Source organism: Paroedura picta, chromosome 7, assembly GCF_049243985.1.
Source record: "Paroedura picta isolate Pp20150507F chromosome 7, Ppicta_v3.0, whole genome shotgun sequence".
NCBI classification, from domain to species: domain Eukaryota; kingdom Metazoa; phylum Chordata; class Lepidosauria; order Squamata; family Gekkonidae; genus Paroedura; species Paroedura picta.
In genome coordinates, this window is record NC_135375.1 from 105,603,637 (window position 1) to 105,629,413 (window position 25,777).

General features: G+C 47.9%; 1 protein-coding gene across 1 annotated transcript in view; it reads right to left on the reverse strand.

Annotated features, from left to right (window-relative positions):
* LOC143841533 (alpha-2-macroglobulin-like protein 1) overlaps positions 1 to 25,777 on the reverse strand; it is a 65,309-nt gene that overhangs the window by 4,939 nt on the left and 34,593 nt on the right. The window contains exons 18-33 of the mRNA XM_077345917.1: positions 24,916 to 25,015; positions 23,180 to 23,330; positions 21,287 to 21,512; positions 20,662 to 20,788; positions 20,243 to 20,364; positions 19,955 to 20,006; positions 18,935 to 19,018; positions 17,744 to 17,920; positions 14,847 to 14,928; positions 14,585 to 14,741; positions 11,848 to 11,922; positions 9,403 to 9,559; positions 7,573 to 7,733; positions 3,574 to 3,789; positions 1,547 to 1,668; positions 1,273 to 1,363 (exon numbers count right to left, since the gene is read on the reverse strand). Coding sequence (XP_077202032.1) covers positions 1,273 to 1,363; positions 1,547 to 1,668; positions 3,574 to 3,789; positions 7,573 to 7,733; positions 9,403 to 9,559; positions 11,848 to 11,922; positions 14,585 to 14,741; positions 14,847 to 14,928; positions 17,744 to 17,920; positions 18,935 to 19,018; positions 19,955 to 20,006; positions 20,243 to 20,364; positions 20,662 to 20,788; positions 21,287 to 21,512; positions 23,180 to 23,330; positions 24,916 to 25,015 — 2,100 coding nt within the window. The remainder of the gene's footprint in view (positions 1 to 1,272; positions 1,364 to 1,546; positions 1,669 to 3,573; positions 3,790 to 7,572; positions 7,734 to 9,402; positions 9,560 to 11,847; positions 11,923 to 14,584; positions 14,742 to 14,846; positions 14,929 to 17,743; positions 17,921 to 18,934; positions 19,019 to 19,954; positions 20,007 to 20,242; positions 20,365 to 20,661; positions 20,789 to 21,286; positions 21,513 to 23,179; positions 23,331 to 24,915; positions 25,016 to 25,777) is intronic.

A 25,777-nucleotide genomic window follows, 5' to 3' on the forward strand; every position in this document is an offset into this window, starting at 1 on the left:
CTCACTCCTCTTTCCCAGCGGATTTCTTAAATTAACCCTCTTCTTAGAATCACAGAATCATAGAATCACATAGTTGGAAGGGGCCATACAGGCCATCTAGTCCAACCCCCTGCTCAACGCAGGATCAGCCCAAAGCATCCTAAAGCATCCAAGAAAAGTGTGTATCCAACCTTTGCTTGAAGACTGCCAGTGAGGGGGAGCTCACCACCTCCTTAGGCAGCCTATTCCACTGCTGAACTACTCTGACTGTGAACATTTTTTTCCTGATATCTAGCCTATATCGTTGTAGTTTAAACCCATTACTGTGTGTCCTCTCCTCTGCAGCCAATGAGAAAAGCATCCTGCCCTCCTCCAAATGACAACCTTTCAAATACTTAAAGAGGTCTATCGTGTCCCCTCTCAACCTCCTTTTCTCCAGGCTGAACATTCCCAAGTCCCTCAATCTATCTTCTTCCCAATCCTCAGACTTCCTCTGCGTGGCGGCCACCACCTCCCACGGCAGCCATTTTGTAGTTCTGCCCACCACGTTGTTTTGGAATTCCAAAGGTACTCTGAGGCACAGAAAGGTTGAAGACCTCTGGGTTAGACTCTGTGCCAGAAGGCAGTGTGTATGTGGATATATGTGGTGATATAGATATAGATATAGATATAGATATAGATATAGATATAGATATAGATATAGATATAGATATAGATATAGATATAGATATAGATATAGATATAGATATAGATATAGCCAAATACATTTGACAACAAGCACAAAATGCATGTAGCTCCATGCCAAGGGTGCATTTTGCATGCAGTTGTAGAGAACCAACAGAAAAACAAGGAACCTCTCCAAGGCAATATTCTTGTTCTAACAATATATATATTCAATTTTAATACAATTTTTATATACATGAAGAATCAACCATAACAGTTTCTAGATAATTTCTGTTTTCAATATTTTCTTCAGTGGTTGAGCCCTCAATCAATCAATCAAACTTTATTACAGTCGCTCAGACTGGTTTAGTCCTCCAATATAAGGTTGTTGTAACAATAGTGAAAGATTAGTGTCGAAAAATCCTATAGTATTTCCTTATATTAGGGATTTAGTAATATCAATAGGCCATCGGCTCAAAGGTATCCGGGAATGAGAATCAAATTTATATATTGTTAGAACAAGAATATTGCCTTGGAGAGGTTCCTTGTTTTTCTGTTGGCTTTCTTTTTTCATATTGTAATATTATTGCAGTTGTAGAGAGGTAAAGATGGCGTTTTGACCATTCTTACCTTCCTCACAGATTTCTTCACAGGGATGAATCCTGAGACCATGTTCACTTCTATCAAAGCCATGTTGCTTGACTCTCGTTGCCCCGTGTAACTATGGGAAGGGACAAGACAGATTTCAGCAATGAGGGCAGACTTCACACTCTGGAAATTATTTAGTCATGATGAACTTTCCCTGGGGAACAGGGCGACTGGGGAACCTGCATGGTGCCCATGGAGTTCTACTGCCTGGTCTCTTCCAAGGGTGCTCAGGAAGCAGTTGAGAAAAATATCATACCTCACTTGTAGATGGATATCAAAACGTTTCCTGGAAGTCTGATTGCACTCTTGGGGGGATGTCTCCACACTCAACGCAAAAACGTTGGTCTTCTTGGGTGGTTGGTTATATCGGAGGGTACTCTAGTTGGGAGAGGAATACTAGTTAAGCCCCAGTCTTGCTGACCTGCAGGCAACAATACTGTGCTAGAGGCATATCATAGCCAGCTCCTTCTCATGGAGAACATAAGGACCGAAGAGGAGCCCTGCTAGATCGGACCACCGAAGGTCCATCTAGTCCAGCATCCTGTCTCACACAGTGTCCAGCCAGTTCCTATGGAAGGCCAACAGCAGGGCAGAGAGGCTGAGGCCTTCATAAGAACCTAAGAAGAGGATGCTGGATGCTGGACTAAATGGCCAGTGGTCCATTTAGTCCAGCATCCTGATTCATTCAGTGGCCAGCCAGTTCCTCTGGAGTCAAGCCATCCACTACCATCAAGGTAAGGGCTTTGTGATGGTCAAGCGAATTCTCTCCTTCCGACAAGAAAGGACTGCAGGGAGGGCTACTGCTGGCTGGCAAAGCACAGAATTATGAGTAGCAGAATGTAGGGAATGAGGCTGAAGGAGGCCTCTATATAGTCCTATCCATGCTGCCAAGCACTGTCTTGGAGCATGGAAAGAGAGTGCAGAGCAAGCATTTCCTGGTGCATCAGACCTAGACAATTGTATTTCGGTTAACAAAATCACATGAAACATGCTCTGAAGTCACCCTACTCCCTTGAATGCTTTTCTTCCCACTGGATCTACAAAAGGTCTAGGCAAGGGCGGGGGAGGGGAGTGCATTATGATTAATTCTAACTTAGTGAACTTGATCACAATGGGTAGCCATATTAGTCTGTTTGTAGCAGTAGGAAAGAGCAGATAACTCAAAAAGTGAGCCATGCCTCACGAAAGCTCAGTCTTTTAAGGTGCTCTTAGACTCTGGCTCTTTTTGAGTGGAATAGGCCAGTTTGGGGGTGCTCTCAAGAAGATCCAAAAAAGCCCTGGTCACTGTTCAGCTGTCTCTTGGAAGCCAGAAGTCTGGCTTGGGTGGATAACTGAGACATGTTTCTGCTGGCAAAATGCTTTCTGCACAACGGAGAGCCAGCACAGTGCAGTGGTTAAGAGTGACGGACTCTAATGGGGAGAGCCAGGTTCAAATCTCCACTCCTCCTCCACATGAAGGCTGCTGGCTGACTTCAGGCCAGTCCCAGTTTTCTGGGAACTCTCTCAGCCCTACCTACCTCGCAGGGGCTGCTGGTGGGGACAGAGGGGGAAGTCTCTGGGGCTCCTTAAGGCAGACTTTCTAAACTTTTTACCATTTATTTATTTAGCTTTCTATACCGCCCATTTCTTTGCAGCTCTGGGCGGTTTACACAGAACATTATAACTTACATGAAACATTATGCAGACTATAACATCAAAACAACTTTCAAAAAACATCAAAAGATTACAAAACCACAATTATAATATAATAACAATACCACTGAGAAACCCTAAGACATTCTTCGCATGTTGAGAAACCCCAGAAGTGCCGTGATTATGCCGAATGTGAGCAGAATTGGAGCCGAATCGCCATTCTACTATTGCTGGTTCGGACCATTTAAATGCAGGGGATGGGTGGTTCAGCTCAGAGAGGTCCAAAAAGTATCCAAAATCAGCATTGGTTCAGGTACTTTTCAGCTTATCCAAATGGAATCACCAATGCCTAGTCCCAGGTTTAATTCCCCACAACACTTAAAATAATCAAGCCCTAGGTGATGAGAGAGACCTTTGCCTGAGACCCTGGAGAACCTCTGCACATGGCACAGTGGTACAGAGAGCATCGGTAATAATTCCCCATTCATCTTCTCAAGGGCGTCCTTCCCCTACTCATGACTATATCAAGAGACCTCGCTGCAGCTCCCTCCTTAGCAACCAATTGCTCTCTTCCCCTCACCCTCCCAGCAGATCATGGAGAAGAGCCCTTGGCACCTTTGGGGTATGCACCCCAGCATCCCCACGGCTCACCTGCACATATGCACAGCCATTCCCCGAGACTTCCACCTTGTATTGCCCGGGCACCTCAGGGAGTGACGCCTGCTGCAGCACCAGCCGGTTCCCCTTGTCCACATGGAATTCATGATGGAAACCTGTGGAGGACTTCACCAGCACCTGGACATCTTCAATCTCACGATAGGTTAAGGCTGCATACTGGGACAAGGCCTGCAGGGCAACCACCGTGTCCTGAGGAGCAGAAAACAGTTACTGGAGGGGGGGATTTAGGGGACAGGGGCACCACATGGGAGCCATGTAACAAAATCATCAGATTTAGAAAGATCATGGCAATATATGGCATTATGTTGGAGTGAGTGACTCAGCAGGTCCGGACACTGGGCAGTGCTTCATCACTCTAAGCGTGATGTATCTCCTTGGACCATAAGGAAGGCCGAGCGTCAAAGAATTGAGGCTTTTAAACTCTGGTGCTGGAGAAGACTCTTGCGAGTCCCTTGGACTGCAAGGCGAACAAACCGGTCAGTCCTAGAGGAGATCAGCCCGGACTGCTCCTTAGAAGGCCAGATCCTGAAGATGAAACTCAAATACTTTGGCTACCTCATGAGAAGGAAGGACTCCCTGGAGAAGAGCCTAATGGTGGGAGCGATCAAGGGCAAAAGAAGAAGGGGACGCAAGAGAATGAGGTGGCTGGATGGAGTTAGAACCAGTTGGTGCCAACTTAAATGGACTTCGAGAAATGGTAGAGGACTGGAAGGCCTGGAGGATCATTGTCCATGGGGTCATGATGGGTCGGACACGACTTCGCACCTAACAACAACAATCTCCTTGAATGGATGTCTCTACCTGGAAACTGCTCTCAGACATCTCTTCTCTTATTTGTCCACTCCCTTTCTCCACATGGCCTTCCATGGAGACATATATTCCTGCAGGTCAATCCTGTAGGAGCAATGCCTTCATCCTCCCACACACATGCTGACCATTTATGATAAGGAAAGTACTCTTTTGCTTAGGCTTCTCTGTCTCTCTGCCTCTGCCTCCGCCTTTCTCTGTCTGTCTGTCTGTCTCTCCTTTCGACTGCAACCTGAATGTGAACTGGATCTACTTGAATAAATGTAAGTATTCCTCCCTTTTTTGTAATATATTTATTGGGAGATGTATTTACTGCACTCAGTGTCATGCTTCTATGACTGGGCAAATTCTGCTATATTAACCAAATTTCCCCAAACATTAATCCTGCTATACCCTCCCCCAACAAATCACTTGTAACTTTGGGAGATCTCCAGGCACCAGCGGGAAGGTGGCAATCCTAGCAAGACCTGAGAAGATATATATATACACATAGAGAGAGAGAGAGGGAGGGAGAGAGGGAGGGAGAGAGGGAGAGGGAGAGGGAGGGGGAGGGGGAGGGGGAGGGGGAGGGGGAGAGGGAGAGAGGGAGAGGGAGAGGGAGAGGGAGAGGGAGAGGGAGAGGGAGAGGGAGAGGGAGAGAGGGAGAGGGAGAGGGAGAGGGAGAGGGAGAGGGAGATGGAGATGGAGATGGAGATGGAGATGGAGATGGAGATGGAGATGGAGATGGAGATGGAGATGGAGATGGAGATGGAGATGGAGATGGAGATGGAGATGGAGATGGAGATGGAGAGAGAGAGGGAGAGGGAGAGGGAGAGGGAGAGAAATAGATATAGATATAGATATAGATATAGATATAGATATAGATATAGATATAGATATAGATATAGATATAGATATAGATATAGATATAGATATAGATATGGGGGTAATTTATATATATATATATATATATATATATATATATATATATATATATATATATATATATATATATATATATATATATATATATATATATATATATATATATATATATATATATATAATTACCCCCCCCCCCAACTGGAGTAACCCCTCCAGGGCTCTGGAGTAACCCTGGTGTTACTAGTAACCCTGGTTGAGAATGGCTGCTCTAACTACTACACCACACTGATTCTTCTATCAAGTAGGAACCAGGGGGAAGCTTCCATGGCAGGAAACCTCCAGAACTCTTCAGACTGGCCCCTCCCTGATCCAGGAACTAAGTTGTGCTCTGATGTCCAAATTACAGGTGTGAGAAAGGACTGGGGGAGGCCATGGTGGATTGTCTCAGACTTGCGTTCCCTTCTGATCGGAACACGTTTTACGTCATCACTGCCAGTTGTCGACATATTTAATTGCTTTATCTGTACTTGATGCTACACCCTGCCTGAGAGACATGTGGGCGGTTCCTCATGATGGCAAACAGTCTTGACCAGGGGTAGTCAAAACTGCGGCCCTCCAGATGTCCATGGACTACAATTCCCAGGAGCCCCCTGCCAGCATTGGCAGGGGGCTCCTGGGAATTGTAGTCCATGGACATCTGGAGGGCCGCAGTTTTGACTACCCCTGGTCTTGACAGACAGAGATTTGGAGGCGAGATCTCTTGGGGAGAGATCTCAGCTGCACTTAAAACCCGGAGTGACATTGCTTTTGATCATCTCATGCTCGACTCTGGTGTTACCTGCAGCGTTTGCATGCATGAAAAAAACTTGTGTTGTGCCATTGTATATAATACTCGAGAACTTGAAAAGCAGAACATTCAGAGCTCTAGCCATTGTCTCCAGGGGAACTGATCAGTTATAATGAGACGAGAACCTCAGACCCTACGTGGAGGTTGGCAGCCATAGCTTTGCCCCCCCCCCCCCAAAAAAAAGGCACGTGGGGAATTCTATGCAAGCATTCTGCCTGAATGTGGCCAAAGTATTTGAGTTCCATCTTCAGGATCTGGGCTTCTAAGGAGTAGTCAGGGCTGATCTCCTCTAGGACTGACCGGTTTGTTCACCTTGCGGTCCAAGGGACTCGCAAGAGTCTTCTCCAGCACCAGAGTTCAAAAGCCTCAATTCTTTGACGCTCGGCCTTCCTTATGGCCCAACTTTCACAGCCATAAACTCTACACGCAGGGAAATTCTTGCTGGGACATTCAGATATGCATCCCCCCCATGCACACTTGATCCGAGACAGCTCTAAGCTGGAATGCCTGCCAAAACACTTGGCAACCCCTCCCCCTTTACCACACTCAAGTACCACATTCAGTGAAGTATCTGACAAAGCATATTATTAACAGATTTTCATAGAGATATACTTGGATTATGGTTTCTGGCTCTGGGCTGGGAAATACCTGGAGAGTTTCGGGGGGGGGGTGGTGGATCTGGAAGTGGGTGGGATTTTGGGCTAGGAGGGATCTCAGTGGGGTCTAATGCCATGGAGTCCACCCTACAAAGCAACCACTTTCTCCAGGGGAATTGATCTCTTAGTCTGGAGATGAACTCTAATTCCAGGAGACTGCTAGGTCCCACCTGGAGGCTGGCTTCCCTAGCTTGGATCACTGTCTACCTTAATCCCATCCAGAGTTTTGCTGGACCTGCAGGTCTGTTTATTGGCATTTCCACACTAAGAATTTGGTCACTGGTCCCGAAACTGGGCTGCCCACTCTGGGCTGGGAAGTCCCTGGAGATCTGGGGGCGGAGCCTAAGGAAAGCCGGGCTTGGGGAGGGGAGGGGAAGGGCCTCAGCATGCCATAGAAACCATTTCCTCCAGAGCTGTGTAGTCTGTAGATCTGAGGCAATTCTAGGAGATCTTCAGGGTTGGCCGTCCTAATTCCGGTTCCTCTTGATCCCCTCATCCATAGCTCTGAACCCAGGGCTTGTAGGAGAGGCTGATTGTGTGAAGACTCAAGGGGGTGGGGCAGGTTACAGTGGATGAGCAATAGGGATGTGAGTGTCTTACATAGTGCAGGGGGTTGGACTAGATGACCCCGGAGGTCCCTTCCAACTCTATGATTCATTGATTCTATGAACACCATTGCACCAATTACTGGGCTTTGTATTTCTTGCTTTGTCCACATTTCCAAATGCCAGTAGATATTTTAAAGCACAGCCCTCCCCCCTGGCCCCCTTTCCCTAGGAGAAATGCTTGGCCTGCTACCTGTGTGGAATAAAATCCCCCATAGGGGCCCTGGAGTGCAACCAGGGTGCGTATTGTTTGAGACGCTTCTGTGATTTCATCGGCAGACACCTCGGACTTGGAGAAGCGAGCCAGGAGGCCATACGCCAGCGTTTCAGGATCTGAGGAGAAAATGGATTCTTCTGCAGAGCAAACAAAGAATAAAGAAATGATAAATACATGAGTTATTTGGGTAGCGCTCCATCCCTGTTGGCTTAACGACGTTTTAAAACAATGCAATGGAATAATACAACAATAACGTTACAGCACCTTCATATAACGTTATTCATCTCCCCGTGGGGATTAATCAGAGATTGGAGGGGTTCTTAGCAGCGGATGTTTCCAGTTGCTGCTTCCTGTGGGGAGGCCCGCATCTCGTGATGCTATTTTCGGGCCTCAACCATAGGCCTGGGGGAACGGCTCGGTTTTGCAGGTCCTCCAGATCAGCTTGAAGCCCCAGAGGGCCCTGATCTATGGGCCCCCACCAAAGGAAGGAGTATTCCGCCACGTGTCATCGGTGGTGGTCAGCTGCTCCCCAGGCTCCAGTGGGGGGTAGGTGGTGGGTTGGTTGCCGCCATTTTCTGATCATTTGCATTTTAATTGTTGGTTTAGGGGGTTATAGGGGTTTTAGGGGATTGTATTGTTTATTCTGTAAGCCGCCACGAGCCGGCTTGCCAAGAGTGGCGGATAATGAATTTAAATCATCATCATCATCATCATCATCATCATCATCATCATCATCATCATCATCATCATCTTTTCAGGCAGGCCTTTTCCGCACCAGGAATTTGGCCCGGTCCAGTGCTCCTCTGGTTGCGGGGTAACTCCTGCCCCGGATGACATTGGTGCCAGTCCAGTCCCAGGCCTGGTGCAACATAGGCCTTGGACCACCCCAGACCATCACTGACATCATCCAGAAGTGGATGACCCCACGACCAGACAAGCAGGCCGAATTCCTGGGGCGGAAAAGGTCGCAGAATGTTCCACCAGGCCGGGGCCAAGGACCGAAAAAACCCTGGCCCTGTTTCATTTCTCTGGGACTGGAGATCCTAAGCAGATTCTAAATGTCTGATCTTAAAGTCCGGGGGGTGGGGGTCAGAATGGGATGGAATCCCATACAGAGCTGCTGGCTCCAAGTGGGGACACAAGCGAAATACTGGAATCAAAATCGCCATTAGTTCTCGGAGTAGGAACTTCAACATTGCTGACTGCCTCTTCATACCCTGAGTAAGCGCCACTTGGCACCATTTCCCCTGGGGGTCTCCCATCGCCCCAGGTTTACATTGGGTGGGCAGAGCCAGGGATAGAGGAATGGAAGAAAATGGGCCTATTGTGGGTTATTGTGACCGCCATCTATTTTGTTGTATTTGGTTTTTGTGTTATGCTGTGTTTTTATATATTGTATTGTATGGGGTTTTATATTTTATTATTTGTGAGCCGCTACGGGCTGGCTTGTCTGGGAGGGGTGGGATAGAAGTCTAATGATAAAATTATGAATGAATGAATGAATGAATGAATGAATGAATGAATGAATGAATGAATGAATGAATGAATGAATGAATGAATGAATGAATGAACAAACAAACGAACAAAGGAACAAACGAACAAACGAACAAATGAACAAACGAACAAACGAAGCAAATGGAGATTTCTGAGCTGACACCATTTTCGGAGCACAAGCGGTTAGCCACACATCCCAGAATTCAGTCTGGCATCCTGGGTGGAAAAGGCTAATATTCCGAAAGGGGCAAACCACCAGGCGGGAAGGGCAGCTGGCAAAACAGAATGTAGGGAATGAGTTGTCCCTCCTACCGTTTCCGTCTCCCTCTTCGTCTCTTAGGAGCTGTTTCTGGGTCTCCATGTCCCCTGCCAACGTGAAGGCATAGGCAAGCAGGGCTCTGGCATAGGCACCTTGCACAGAACTTAAGTTCCTCTTGACACAGGCTAAAGCGTCTTCTACCATGGTGTTCTTGAGAGGGGGGAAAGATTTCGTTAAAATGCAAAGTGGAATAATAACCCCAGGTCTTTGAATATCGTCTGCAAATAGACAAATGACTCTGCGTGAGCAAATTCTGTCTGTTCTGCAGACCCGTGATGAACATCTCCCTCTTTTGCTCAATGAGTCTTTGGATATTTCAGTAACCTTTCTGAAGGCCTTTGGTAATGGAGCTGCTGCCGCAGGGGTCCCCAACATGGTGCTCGTAGAGTCCGCCAGATGGGCAGGCCCTGATGGGACTTTTGACAGAGCCTTCTGACAGAGATCTGATCAGCTCACACATTTTAAAATACATTGCTTTGGCCGCAGCTGCCAGGACAGCAGAAGGATTTTCAACCGCCTGACTGAAGGTCAGCCATGGCAGCCATTTTGGCTCCCCATCTTGGTATAGTGGTGAAGAACGGCGAGTTTGATTCCTCACTCCTCTTCCACATGCAGCTAGCTGGATGACCTTGGGCCAGTCACAGTCCTGATAGTGCTATTCTTGTGGAGCAGTTCTGTCAGAGCTCTCTCAGGCCCACCTACCTCACAGGATGTCTATTGTGGGGAAGGGGAGGCAATTGTAAGCTGCTTTGTGACTCCTTGGGGGCAGTGAAAAGTGGAGTATAAAAACCAACTCTTCTTCTGATAAACACTTTGTGCCAGTACCGACCATATTATCAAAATTCCAAAGGTGCCCATGGGCTGAAAAAGGATGGGGACCCCTCTGTGACCATAAAACGGGACCCCTTTTTGGTGCGCTCACATATGAAATCAACTGCCAGGCCAGAGGGAAATGAGCTCAAAGCAATCATATTCAGGTCTGCGGGTTCGGTAGACATAGACAGGGGTAGTCAAACTGTGGCCCTCCAGATGTCCATGGACTACAGTTCCCATGAGCCCCTGCCAGCATTTGCTGGCAGGGGGCTCCTGGGAATTGTAGTCCATGGACATCTGGAGGGCCACAGTTTGACTACCCCTGGACTACAAGTTCTTTGAAAACACAGCTCTTTTATTGACTCCAAACCCCGACCAAAATTCCAAATAGCAACAAGGGGGCAACACGACCTTATGTACAGTTCAGTGGGCCTGCCAAGAGCTCTGATTGGCCCTTAAAGTAACCCGTTGATTGGTCCATAGAGTCCAGAATGTAGAGTCTGTGACTGGTTCCTTTACAAGCCTTCATTTGCATGGTGGTTCACATTAGCCCCGTTCTGTCCACATACATAACGCACATGAACACATGAATCAGGCCCTTGGTCCATCAGAGTTAGCGTTGCCAACTCAGATCGGCAGCTGCTGTCCAAGGTTTCCGGGCAGAGATCTTTCACATCATCTCCTGCCAGATCTTTCCATCGGAGAGGCCAGGGACTGAGCCGGGGACCTTCTGCATGCCGAGCAGCAGCTCTACCACTGAGCCACAGCCCCTCCCAATAGTTCATCCTAATGAGCAGCAGAGGAGGTAGAAACCTTGGGGCACTTCAGGCTACAGGGCTCAAAGGATTTACAAGTCCGTCATTTAAAAAAAAAACATCCCTGCACATATAAAAATCAGTGATCAGGGAGCCACTAGGAGAACAGCAGGATGGTTGTCCCCCGGCTGAACGAGGGAAATAGATAGTGGTTTTCGCCTGCCGCCTTGGTATTAATAATATTAATTATGAAGGGGATCTATGGGGTTTTATTGTATTTTATTCTTTTATCCTTGTAAACCACTGTGGGCACAGTCAGGAACAGCGGTATATAAATCCAATGAATGAATGAATGAATGAATGAATGAATGAATGAATGAATGAATGAATGAATGAATGAATGAATGAATGAATGAGTCTTCTCCCTGACTCGTTGCTTGTCTATGCAGAGAGGTTTCCACCACCCTCCTTTGCAACCTGAAGGAGTGGAGTTCTTGACGGTTTGTGGATCTACCTTGCATCTGCTGGGCATTTATGAAGATCACAGAGCAAACACCGCTTTGTGAGAAGCTTGGCTTGCAAACACAAAACGGGATGCCCCCTGAATGATGGCACCCATGAACACGTGGGGTGGCCTTAACCGGAATCGAACCACTGACCCATCAGCAGTGTCTTTCCAGACTGGCAGCAGCTCTCCTGGCTCTCACAACCTCTACTTCCTGATCCTTTCAACTGGGAATACCAGGAACTGAACCGGGGGCCTCCTGCATGCCACGGAGACTCTGCCAGTGACCCACACCCCAAGCGTCACTAGGGATCAAGAGCTCAGGGAAAGTGCTTCAGAAAACGCAGAGGGAGAAGAAGACTCACGTTCTGGTCCAGGTGGTGCTCCAGGAGTGCAGCAGCCACATACGCCGTCAGCGAGAGCTCATCGTCCACTCCGCCCTGGGGATGGAAGGGGAGGCACAGGAGATCAGCCAGGCCCTGGCAGCCATTCATTTCTCAGGAGAAGACGTTTCCTGGTACACGGCCCTTTTAAGCATCACTTATTGTTGGTAGTTATGAGTCTATCTGGCAAATCTTATGGCAAATCTTGACAGCATCCTAAAAAGCAGAGACATCACCCTGCCAACAAACATGTGTCCAGTGAAGGCTATGGTCTTCCCAGTTGCAATGTATGGCTGTGAAAGTTGGACCATAAGGAAGGCCGAGCGTTAAAGAATTGAGGCTTTTGAACTCTGGTGCTGGAGAAGACTCTTGCGAGTCCCTTGGACTGCAAGGCAAACAAACCGGTCAGTCCTAGAGGAGATCAGCCCTGACTGCTCCTTAGAAGGCCAGATCCTGAAGATGAAACTCAAATCCTTTGGCCACCTCATGAGAAGGAAGGACTCCCTGGAGAAGAGCCTAATGCTGGGAGCGATCGAGGGCAAAAGAAGAAGGGGACGACAGAGAATGAGGTGGATGGATGGAGTCACTGAAGCAGTCGGTGAGAGCTTAAATGGACTCCGGGGAATGGTAGAGGACAGGAAGGCCTGGAGGATCATTGTCCATGGGGTCGCGATGGGTCGGACACGACTTCGCAACTAACAACAACAACAATGGGTCTATATGTAACCCATTGCTTGAGTTACCTGCCTGGTCTACAGGACCTTTTTCACAAATTGCTGTTGGGAAAATCAGGGCAGTAAAGGGCTCAACAGGCTTCTCTCTGACCCTTCCTCAATCCACTCCCGCTTCTGTCCCTCTATTACCCAGAATGCTACTCTCAGGGATTCCTACCTTCTGGTCATTTCCCTTTCCCTCTCTCCCTCTGTCCACCATGAGGCCTAGTCATATTTTTTACCATCTCCCTCCATCCTAGCCCAGAGGGATAGCTAGAAGACATTCTTGTCTCCTTTGGAATTCTCTTACAATAAAGAACTTCCATTTCATTTGTTGTAGGGTTGGGAAATTGCTGGGGATATAGGAGCGGGGTCTGGGATTTGGGGAAGGGAGGGCGCTGGGGAGAGTAATGTCACAGAGGTCACACTTCAAAGCAGTCCTTTTCGTCAGAGGTCTCTGGCTGCTGGAGATTCAGAGAGATCTCCCGGCCCTGCCCGGAGGTTAGCAAGCCTGTTTCCAAGCAACAAATCTCCAGGGGAATTTATTCTTCTGTAAGACAGGGTACAGGTTCCTGCTGGGCAGAGACACAGCTCTGCTTTCACAACAAATAGCTCTTATGCTGGTAAATATTATTATTATTATTATTGTTATTATTATTATTATTATTATTATTGATGATGATGATGATAAGAAGAAAAAGAAGAAGATGAGGAGGAGGAGAAGATGAGGAGAAGGAGAAGGAGAAGAAGAGGAAGAGAGGAAGAAGAGGAGGAGGAGGAGGAGAAGAAGAAGAGGAGGAGGAGGAGGAGAAGGAGAGGAGAGGAAGAAGAAGAAGAGGAGGAGGAGGAGGAGGAGAGGAAGAAGAAGAGGAGGAGAAGGAGAAGGAGAAGGAGAAGGAGAAGGAGAGGAAGAAGAGGAGGAGGAGGAGGAGGAGGAGAAGAAGAAGAAGAAGAGGAGAAAGAAGAGGAAGAAGAGGAGGAGGAGAAGAAGAAGAAGAAGAGAAGGAGGAGGAGGAGAAGAAGAAGAAGAGGAGGAGGAGGAGGAGGAGGAGAAGGAGAAGGAGAAGAAGAAGAAGAAGAAGAAGAAGAAGAGGAGGAGGAGGAGGAGGAGGAGAAGGAGAAGGAGAAGGAGAAGGAGAAGGAGAAGGAGAAGGAGAAGGAGAAGGAGAAGAAGAAGAAGAAGAGAAGGAGGAGAAGAAGAAGAAGAAGAAGAAGAAGAAGAAGAGGAGGAGGAGGAGGAGGAGGAGGAGGAGGAGGAGGAGAAGGAGAAGGAGAAGAAGAAGAAGAGGAGGAGGAGGAGGAGGAGGAGAAGGAGAAGGAGAAGGAGAAGGAGAAAGAGAAGGAGAAGGAGAGGAAGAAGAAGAGGAGGAGGAGGAGGAGAAGAAGAAGAAGAAGAAGAGGAGAAAGAAGAGGAAGAAGAGGAGGAGGAGAAGAAGAAGAAGAAGAAGAAGAGAAGGAGGAGGAGAAGAAGAAGAAGAAGAAGAAGAAGAAGAAGAAGAAGAGGAGGAGGAGGAGGAGGAGGAGGAGGAGGAGGAGGAGGAGAAGAAGAAGAAGAGAAGGAGGAGGAGGAGAAGAAGAAGAAGAAGAAGAAGAAGAAGAAGAAGAGGAGGAGGAGGAAGAGGAGGAGGAGGAGGAGGAGGAGGAGGAGGAGGAGAAGGAGAAGGAGAAGCGGAAGGGGAAGGGGAAGGGGAAGGGGAAGGGGAAGGAGAAGGAGAAGATGATGATGATACACTTCACCCTCTGTCAAAATTAAAACATCATGTTCCTGGCCTCAACCATCAGTCTGGTGGAAGAGCTCTGCCTTACAGGCCCTCTGGAATTACTTAAAATCAACCAAGAGACAGCATTCCACCATGCCAGGGCCAAGGCCAATAAAGCCCTGTCTCTGGTCGAGGCCGGTTTTACTTATCGGAGCCCAGGGACCCCAAGCAAATTTTGGCCACCCTCGCTAGATCGTACTGCTCCCTGGAGGATGTAGCGCATCTGTGGGTTTTAGCCCATTGTACCTTGAGCGCATTGTTGAAGAGTCTTCCTACGCTTTCGAAGCAACCGTTGGGATGTTGGTGATGTTTCAGCCAGGAAACAGCATCCTCGATGTGCTTCTCATCAATGTAGACGTAGGACTTTGCCTGGCCGAATGCCCGAGCCACAAAAGCCGTCAGCCTGCGGGGGAGAAATGCAGAAGGGTCAGAGGTTGTGGCTTCAGTGCCTCGGGGGATGATAACACCTGAGCGGTGCCAACACTTTGCTGGGGGACCCTCTACTCACCAAGTATTGCCCTCTGCGTCCTCCTTGCCGAAGGCGCTGTACGATCCGTCGTCATGCTTGTACAGCAGTTGCCGCTGGTACCCTGCCGGTGATGGAGGAAACACTGCTCTCAGTTCCAGGGTGGTTGGATGATGTGGGTCTGTTCTGCTAGGGGAAGTGCTTTCCACCAGCAAAAAGACCTTTCCCTGGTTCAACAGCCTCGGGCCTCAGGGCAAGGGAACGCGCCTCATTGGCTGGCAAAACAGATTCCACCCAGCAACTGCGGGATTTTATCCAGGTGCATCTGGAATGAGAATACCAGAAGAGCCCTGCTGGAACAGACCAGCATCCAGCATCCTGGCTCACACAGAGGCCAGCCAGTTCCTTTGGAGGACCAACAAAAAGGCATCAGCCTTCTCTAACGTTGCCTCCTGGCTCTGGGATTCAAAGGATTAGTGCCGCTGAATGTGGAGGTTTCATGGCTAGTAGCCACTGAGACTTATCCTCCATGATTCTATTGAATCCTCTTTGAAAACTGTTTATTCCTGTGGCCATCACAACATCCTCTGGCAGTGAATTTCACACTTTAATCACTGTGTAAAGTAGTATTTCCTTTTGTTCATCTGCCCATCAGCTTCACTGGATGCCCTCAAGTTCTAGACTTTTGGGAGAGAGAGAAAAAATTATCTTGGTCAACTCTCTCCACCACAGGCATAATCTTACAAACCTCTATCATGTTCCCACTTAGTTGTCTCTTTTCTAAACTGAAAAGTCCTGGTTTCTTTAGCTTTTCCTCATCAGGAGAGTGTTCCAGCCCTCGAATCGTCTCAATTGCCCTCCTCCACAATTTTTCCAGTTCTGCAATGTCCTTTTGGAAATACAGTGATCAGAACTGTACAAAGTATTCCACATGAGGCCGCACCACAGATCAATATGTTGGCATCGTTCTATACAGACCAAAGGATCTGAGCCAGGGGGGTCTGGCTTCAGCTTTCTGTTCCTTTTTCACTGAACCCGCCATCCTGAGGGCGAGATCCTCCTGCCTCCCCAGTCAAAGAAAGCCGTTTGGTAGACTCATAAAAGAGGGCCTTTTTGGGTGGCAGCCCCATGCCTAGATTTTTTTAAAGAGTTGTGAGAATCTAATTGTCGTGTAAGTTGTATGCGAAAACATCAAAACTTGGTCCACAGAATTTTTGTTTTAAAATATTTTCAATTTTCAATGTCAAATTCTTTTAGGTCAAATTAAAGATCTCGGCGAGATGAAATGGTTGGTTTTTAAAGTTTTGAAAAGTTTTGGGGAAATTGTTGGGAAAAATTCTATTCCCTTAGCAGAGTTACTGTAGTGAAAAATTATCAGAGTTATTATATAAATAAAGAGACAGGACGAGGCAGATTTACTGTATATAAAACAACAAACTTTACTAGCTAAGCAGGGTAAGGGCACTGGAAGTTAAAAAACAAGAAAATACTTAGCTCATTACAGGAGCTATCTACCGTAGCTGCTACATGGTTGAGATTCAAGATGGATCTGCTTCTCTGCCCAAAGCAGAGTTCTTCTCAAACAAAGAGAGGAAGTAGAATTCTTTCTCTTCCTGCCAAACTTGTGTACATGACAAACCAGAGTCAGGCCATGGCCGGGAAGCTAGGAAATTTACATTGTAAAACAGACCGTTTGACCCACTCTGCTTGTCCCACTAGCGACAAGTGTAAACAAACAGTTTAACCCTTTTGACTGACAGTCTGTGGCTGGCTCTTGCTAAATGACAAAGTCCAACAGAAATAAGGGCAATATTGTGATGCCAGAATGTCATGCTTGCTGCCTGCAGCTGTTGATGATTACTTCCATAACAGAAGAAGAAGAGTTGGTTCTTATATGCCGCTTTTCTCTACCCGAAGGAGTCTCAAAGCAGCTTACAGTCACCTTTCCTTTCCTCTCCCCGCAACAGACACCCTGTGGGGTAGGTGAGGCTGAGAGAGCACTGATATCACTGCCCGGTCAGAACAGTTTTATCAGTGCCGTGGCGAGCCCAAGGTCACCCAGCTGGCTGCATGTGGGGGAGTGCAGAATCGAAACCGGAATGCCAGATTAGCAGTCCGCACTCCTAACCACTACACCAAACTGGCTCTCTGATGCATTTCTGTTGCATTTTTCATTGCATATCTTAATGATTTCCCCTGTGGCTGCTGCATACGATGTTTTCACATCCATAATAATAATAAGGAAGTTCATCCCACAAAACTAGAGCCACGATGTAAAAGGCCTGGGTTCTAGCTGATGCCGGGAGGGCTAACCTAAGTGGTGGAAGAGCCAACAAGTGGACCAGGAGGTTGTCACTTGGAGGAGGGCAGGATGCTGTTTCTGCTGGCTGCAGAGGAAAGGACACGCAGTAATGGGTTTAAACTTCAAGTACAACGATATACGCTAGATATCAGGAAAACATTTTCACAGTGAGAGTAGTTCGGCAGTGGAATAGGCTGCCTAAGGAGGTGGTGAGCTCCCCCTCACTGGCAGTCTTCAAGCAAAGGTTGGATACACACTTTTCTTGGATGCTTTAGGATGCTTAGGGCTGATCCTGCGTTGAGCAGGGGGTTGGACTAGATGGCCTGTATGGCCCCTTCCAACTCTATGATTCTGTGATTCTATGATTCTATGATTCTATGATTCTATGATTCTATGATGCTTTGATTCTATGAACCATTACCAAGGCTATCTTGTGAGCTCCATCCCGAGGACATCTCAGCATTACATAGAAGGAATGTTAATCTTCATTTTGAGTTTCATGCCTTGCATTTTGAAGCTGACCAGTCTAACGGCTCAGAGTGATGGAAGGACACTTAGGGTTCTCCTTGGCAATTTGACACTAAGCAGGGCTCTCCTCAGCTCAGAGGAAGAAACAAAGAGGATCTTGTTCACTCACCACTTCTCATGTATTCCACGGCCTTGGCTTTGATTTCAGGAGACGCCTGGTTGGTCGCCTCCAAGTACCGGAGTATGAAGATGTTGGGAACAAACTTGGCTATGTTCTGCTCCCCGCAGCCGAAGGGCATCTCAAGCAGCTGGTCCAGATGCTCCAGCGAGGGGCCCAGAATGTCACCTGAAGGTCACAGGCCAGGGGAAGGAAAAGCTAATTTAGTTCAAGGGATTGGAGAGCCCTTCTTCTCAATCCCTGGACAGAATCAACAGTTTCAACTTGTGAGGTGAGATGCAGTAGAACCACAACTGAAATACTGTGTTTAAATTCTGATCATCATGCTAGGAAAGGGCCAGAATTTGACAAAAGGTGGAGACATGAGCAAGGATGCAGTGAGGCCTGAGGGGGAGCTGGGATGTGTCTTGAGCTATGGTGGAAAGGACTGGGCTTTAGGCGGCCCAATTCCAAGGATCCCCAGGAAAGGCCTCCCAGCAGCTGCCCCAATATTTGGGATCCCCTTCCTGACACCCCTCTCCCTGGGACAGACCTCCCAGCATCAGTAGGACACTGAAACCCCCCGAGTCACCCCTCAGTCCTAGGAAGAGTTGCTGATCTGAAATCTCGGGGTTCTTGTGGGAATATCAGTGCCTAGGAATGTACCACTAGCCTAATTGTCAGGGATGTTTTGGTAATAGAAGATTTTATGTGGTTTATTTTTGAGGTCCAGGTGAGTGTATTTGTTCTCAGAAAAGGCACACACCCAAATGACAAAACTGTTCTTGGTTTTCTGTCAGGAATATGGACATAAATGGCAGTTCAGAGAGTAGCATAAGCAACTTTGGTTGTGACCGGAAAGAACTTACGACCCATGCTTTGAAAAAGGTCAAGTAAAAGGGGAAAAGAGGAGCAAGAGGAACAGGCGCAAATGTGTCATAAGGGAGCCACGTGCACTGAGGGGGCACCCCCCATCTGAGATCCCTCTGCAGTCCCTCCTCGGAGCTGGCAGAAAGGATCTGTGGGAACCAAACCGCTGAGGAGCTGAGGAGAGGGTGGCCAACAGTGGACATCTGGAGGTGAAGAGAGCCAAACCACCATGCAGCAAAGCCGGGCAACTGACCCACCGACTGGCCCTCCTCCTCGTCTCAGCCATGGCCAGTGCTTGGGCCTCACAAGGGGGACCCAGGCCCATTTCCTCACCGATGACAGACAAGACGGCTCGGCCAGAGTCCTCCACAACGTTCTCAGGCAGCTTGAGAGAAACTTCCTCCACCACGGCATCCCCTGAGAGGAGAAGACAGTGACCACCAGCACGCCACTTGAGTTGGCAGAGGCCCAGAGTGCCCCAAGGAAAGTGTCTGTGGTGGAAGGATCTACAGACCTGAGGCACTTCCTCCATATGAGGAAATGTCTGCTCTTGCACCTTGAGTGTTACGCTGTGACCCTGGAAGGACACTCCCTGAGCTGTGAAAGGGCACTCACAGATACAGAAAGACTTCACCGGCATTCTACTCGTCAGTTCAACGCAGACTTCTCATCCAGGCCCAAGGTGGACAACCAGAGAACTGACATGGAGCCAAGCTGGGGGCACTTCATTGCAGAAAGCAGTGCTGTATCCAGAGGATTTTCTGGGGCAGACTCCACAAGAGCTGGCAATGGACCAATGTCCTGAACAAGGCAGCTCAAAAGGGCAGGCTTTCTCAACCAGGGCTTTGTGAAAACCGGGGGTTTCTTGATGGCCCTGAAAGGGTTTCATATATATATATGACCAAATATAGTCATGTTAACCTGCCGCCCCCATCGGCCAATGATGGGCCTGGAGGGGGTGGGAAGGGGAGGGGCCCCAGGTGGGCGTGTACACACCTGTGTTTCCCAACCATATTCTGCACAACTGCACCACTTCCAGGGTTTCTCAAAACCTGAAGAATGTTTCAGGGGTTTCTCAACAGGAGAAAAGTTGAGAAAGACTGCAAAGTTCATCAAAGTGGGCAAACAAGCAATGGTAAATGGGCCAAAAATCTCAGGCTGCCATCGAGAGCTTTTCCCTCATTCATCTGGATGGAAACCTAGGATCTGGACCAGCAAGGTCAACTCCACCTCCCCAGGGCAGGACAGGCCATCAGCGGTAGAGCTCAAGGGTTCGCAAGGAAACTCTTGACATCCCTTCTTCGCTTTATGTTCTCTATGACACCGTTGCTAGCCAAGCTACCCTGCCCCTACCTGAAGAGCAGAGGAATTCATTGTGGGTCTCTTCCTTCATGACGCCTTCTGGCTGTGGGAGGAAAAAGAAATTGGGAATTCTGTGTGGAATGGACGCCACATTTGCACATGTGGGACACATTTGCCTGGAGTCCCTGGCTGGAGCCCACAAAACCTGCTGACTCCTTGCCCAAATGCTCAGAAGGAAAGAAGCCCAGCAAAAGCACAATCGCCAGAGGGCCAGGGAGAGCTGCTGGGCCTTGACGGTTAACAGTGTTGATCCCAATCTCCTGACGTGACCAAACTGACCTTGACCAGCAGGGGCTTGATCACGGTGTCAGAGCGACCACGTGCGGGCGTCATGGCAATTCTGTTGCCGCACAGCTCCTGTGTCTCCTCAGCCTCCGTGGTCACGGAGAGGTTGACATGTCCTGGGTGAATGGAACACATCCGACTCTTCCCCAAGAGCTCAAAGAGCACAAACAAAGGTATGCAGGGGACGGTGTTGTGGCTCACGTTTGGCAGGATGGGATTGGCCCCCCTACTGCCACCAAGCCACATGCTCCCTGCCACACCCCCACTGTCCCCCCTCCACCACCTCAATTCCCTCCCCAACTTCGCTGGGAAAGAAACAACCTACCTTCTCCTGCCTCCACAACGGTCCTGCCCCCCTGACCAGATGACAGCACCCCCCCCCGACCCACCCCTCCCAGGGGTTCGGGACTCACCCAGCTGAGCCGCCGTCACATTCCAAGAGAAGGTGTGAGCCTCCTCCGCGCAGAGGCAGGTGGAGAAGTGGCAGGTCGGGCAGGCCTTCACGTCCACTTGCTGCGATTCCGCCAGCCGCACGGTCACCTGGGTGCAGAGAAAGGGCCGTTCTGAGGAGAAGGGGAGGAGGAGGCCTGGAGTGGTGGGTGTCGGGATCCACACTGGGAACCCAGGCAGGAATGCCACACATGGCAGAGACTGGATGTTCCCCAAAGACTTGGCAGATAGGTCTGCCTCTGGGATGTTGACAGGAAGGAATGCCTTCCCAGGGCAGCCCAGCTGGTATCCTTCACAGGCTGGCCTGGCCGGTCTGGTGCCCTTGGTCAGAAGGGCCATCAGCCATGCCTCGGCCTTGTCTCTGTGGCTTGCTGCCGTCTCCAGAGATGAAAAGGAAGTGCCTCCTCCTTCCTATGGTATAGCTATAGGAGGAGCTTCCTTTGCCCCTTGAATGCCAGCAAGGGATTGACTGATTGAATCCGGTCTCGAAAACTTTTTCAAAGGGCTTCTCCCAGTGCTTCCATCACTCTGGGAGCCCCTTCCTTATCCACAGCTGCCCTCTTCCGTGCCTGGCAAGGGGTCACTCACCTGGATGCATTCCTTCAGGTAATTGAAGACCGTGGCTTTCAGTTCAAAGGTCTCCCCACGCACTACGGAATAAGGCATCAGCAGGTCCACAAAGAACGGCTGGAAGACCCGGAAGGAGGCTGGTGGGGCGAGGCCAAAGCCACCATCGGCCACACAATAGGCGCTGGCTCTCCACTCTGTGATGGTGTCCGGAGCGGTGAACGACAGAGATGCTTTCCCCTCCTCACTGAAGAATGGAAAGAGAGCAGACTCCTCAGTGAAGTGAGCAGGGTTGGAGTTCTTTATCTTGAGGTCTTCAAACAGCAGCTGGACAGATACTTATAATGGGTTCTTTAGGCCAGGGGTAGTCAAACTGCGGCCCTCCAGATGTCCACGGACTACAATTCCCATGAGCCCCTGCCAGCGAATGCTGGCAGGGGCTCATGGGAATTGTAGTCCATGGACATCTGGAGGGCCGCAGTTTGACTACCCCTGCTTTAGGCTGATCCTCCATTGAGCAGGGGGTTGCACTAGATGGTCTGTATGGCCCCTTCCAACTCTATGATTTTCTGATTCTGCGGATCCTATCCTCTGCTGCCAACAGGAAACTTTCCCTGCCCTCCCCTAATAACAACCTGTCAAATACTTAAAGACAGCACTCCTGTCCCCTCTCAACCTCCTCTTATTCAAGCTGAACGTTCCCAAGTTCTTTCCTTTCCTCATAGGGCTTGGTCCCCAGCCCCTGGAATATTCTCATCGTTCTCCTTTGAACCCTTTCTATTTTAGAATGTTATTTGTTAGAATGTTAGTTGCTTAGAATGTTCACTTGTTTCATTTTTCTGTTGATCTCTATGTCGAGGGCTGCATGTGAGGGCCTGGTGGGTATATCTGCTAACCATCCCGTACCTTCCTCCTTTTAAGCCAGGAGAATAATCATCCTAACCTTGGTTAGGGCGGCATCATTGCCCTGGAGACCTGTTTGTAACTTTCATTTTCCACTGTGATGGAGGGTGAGAGTGGCATCCGGGGTTTTCCATGCCTAAATGATGGCATAGGAGAGGGGGGGTGTAGGTTGGTGATATAGGGGGCATAGCACCAGGTGATATTTAGTCTTAGCAAAAACAGAGCTTTCTTCCACGTTCCCTTCCTTCCCGGAGGAGATCAGGGCCCTAACGGAGCTTAAACAGTTCCGCGGGGCCTGCAAAAAGGAGCTCTTCCGCCAGGCATTTGGTTGAGACCAGACATAATCAACAGTGACTGAAGGGCCCCTGCTCCCTCCCTGCCCCCCCCCCTCAGAATTCCACCAATGCTCTGGACCTGTTTGCATTGTTGCACTGTTGTATTGTTTATATTGTTTATACTGTTATGTTGTTATATGGTTACAACTATTAGTAATATTATTGTAAGGTATTCACTTGTTTATAGACTGTTTTATGTATTCTTCTTTGTTCCTATGTAAACCGCCCTGAGCCTTCAGGGAGGGCGGTATATAAGTTGAATGAATGAATGAATGAATGAATGAATGAATGAATGAATGAATGAATGAATGAATGAATGAATGAGAAAGAAAGAAAGAAAGAAAGAAAGAGAGAGAGAGAGAGAGAGAGAGAGAGAGAGAGAGAAAGAAAGAAAGAAAGAAAGAAAGAAAGAAAGAAAGAAAGAAAGAAAGAAAGAAAGAAAGAAAGAAAGAAAGAAAGAAAGAAAGAAAGAAAGAAAGATTTTCTCAATCTAAAGAGTCTGCTTCTTGAGTAGTTCAATGGGAACCTCACAATAATGAGGCAGGGGTTTACTGAACAGAATGCGGCCCACATGGTCCATTGGAGCATCATTGCCACAGCAGGACACATCTGGGGCAGTGCCCATCTCTCGGCTCTGCGGTGTCTGGTCCCTTCCTGGAGAGAGTGGTGCATCTACCTGAGCGGAACCAGATCCCAAATCCAGGTCTCTGGGAAGCGTGTCCTCGGCTTGCCCTTCTCCTCCTCCTCCTTCCGTTGCGAATTAAGAACCTGCGGCTCGTTTATCGTCCTGTCCTCCATCTCCATGGGAGCGGAGAAACCATCTGCATCTGAGGGAAGAAACCCAAAAGTCAGAAGTGGTGAGCAAAGGGACGATGGAAGGACAGAGATAGGTTACTCTCTTGTCAACATGAAGGACAAGGGAAAGAGAACATCAGCATTCACAGAACAACAGCAAGGCTTCCCATGTAGTTGGGTGCAACGCCTAGGAACACCCATGACAGATTCAGAAAGAGGCCAGCCAGCTCCCCTGCAGAGCATAAATCACGCCTGAAAAATGAATTAAAAGCCGCTCCAGTGATTGAATTAGAGGTTTTGAAGTTTTAGGTCTTCAGAACATCTGATAGACATCCCTTTAATAAATTGGATATTAATAGGATTTGGGAACAACAGGAAGCTTTCTTCATTTTTAGATTACACACTCTGGAGCCCCATGTTTTAAATTCCTTGTTATATTTGAACAGTTATCTATAAGGAGAGAGGCTTGGATTCAAGAGGTGCAGACCTAACAGATGAAAGTTAATGGAGAGAGGATTAGGCTCAACAGGTGCTCTAAATTCTTGAACAAATCTCTATTTAACTATATATAGGATCCCTTGAGATTGCAGCACTAAAAATTGTCTTTTCCCATTATTATGCTGCCACACATTTTGGAAAGAAATCCATGTTCTGTAAGTATGTTGTTGCAGCCTCATTGTAACCTATATTTTGATAAATGAATTATTTTTGCTGTAATTTCTGCATGTGACTGTTACCCTATGCATGAAGAAAAGAAAAAAAAATACTTTAAACTTTGCATTAATTATTTATACCTCTAATTATATTATAGTGAATGAATAGAAGCATGGTCGCCCAGGATATTAGAAACAGTTCTTTGCAGAGATCAGCTACGTTATGAATATCTGAGTAGATCATTTTATGAATGTGAATATGTATCATATTTGGTGAATACACAATATGTGAATATATATATATCGTATTTACATAAGCTAAGGCATCCTACTATATGCTCTTAAAAGAGTGGAGAATCTTCTGACTCCCGCATTTCCCTTGAGAAAGCCAATGGCAAAAAGTCAGGAAGGGGTGGAATACTTTGGAGTTGAAATCAACGCTCAGGCCTCTTCAACAGCCGGATGAAATACAAGAAAGGAAGATCCAGTTTTGTTGAGAATTCACCTTTGTATAAGGTCATTTGCTTTGATGGGAAATATAACTAAACTTGATTCGAGATAACAAAAGCGGTGTATTAATTGTTAACTGGCCTTTAAGAATAGCAGTTGTTTTGTGTGTATCACTTTCGTTTTTTGTTGTGTTTGCTTATTCACCTATGCCAGGGGTAGTCAAACTGCGGCCCTCCAGATGTCCATGGACTACAATTCCCAGGAGCCCCTCTCTATTTACATGCGTGTATCTTGGTAGTCCCTCAAAAATGAAAGCCTGTTTAGATAGATTGCAGGAGAACAAAAACAAGCATGCCCTGCCCAGGACACGGTGCTTCCATCAGCTCTCCTTCAAGGCTCAGAAGAAGTATTTGCTGTGTCTCCAGCCAAGGACCAGACAAAGGGTCCCTTCCTACCCACCCGCCTTCCTAGGAGATTTCCGGCAGAGAGAGAATAAATTCCCTGTGATCCTCACCCATGATTTCATTCATTTTGTAAAGCCTCTTCTCCGGTCGTGGTAAGCAAGATACAGGCTTTTTAACCTGGGTGTTGGTTAAAACCTTCATTCGCAGTTTCTGTTTTAAAAAATGGGGAGAAAAAGTTATATAAAAATATATATATATCAGCCTGTATGTATTCTCGTTGTATACGTTCAGAGAACCCATATTCTTCCCTCCTATTTCTATTTGTTGGGTTGTCCCGATTTGGTTATTTTCCCTCCTCCTTAAAATCCTCAGTTCCTACAATATACTACATTTCTGAGAAAACAGGGAGATAAAGCAGACGCAACTAACCAAGCATAACATACAAGTGAGTCCCGGAGCACCTAAAGCAGGGGTAGTCAAACTGCGGCCCTCCAGATGTCCATGGACTACAATTCCCAGAAGCCCCTGCCAGCAAATGCTGGCAGGGGCTTCTGGGAATTGTAGTCCATGGACATCTGGAGGGCCGCAGTTTGACTACCCCTGACCTAAAGACTCCCAAAATCTGTAGCAGGGTAAGAGCTTTCTTGAGCCACCGCGCACTTCTACAGAAAGCGTCATCAAATTGCACAGCTCATGATGGCCCAGCAGATTTTCCAGGCCAGAGATGTTCAGAGGTGGTTTGCATTACCTGCATCTGCAAAGCAACCGCGGACTTCCTTGTGGTCTCCCCTTCAAGTACTAACTGATGGGGTGAGGAGTTAAACAAATCTCTTTCACTTTTGCTCAGTAAGGAGTACTGTTTTCTTAATCAGAAGGCCCAGCTTGTACTTGGCCATTTCTTGAAATATTGCCAATGCTGATATGTCAAACTGACCTGTTCTCAAAGCCAGAGGAAGGAGGTGAAATTGTTTG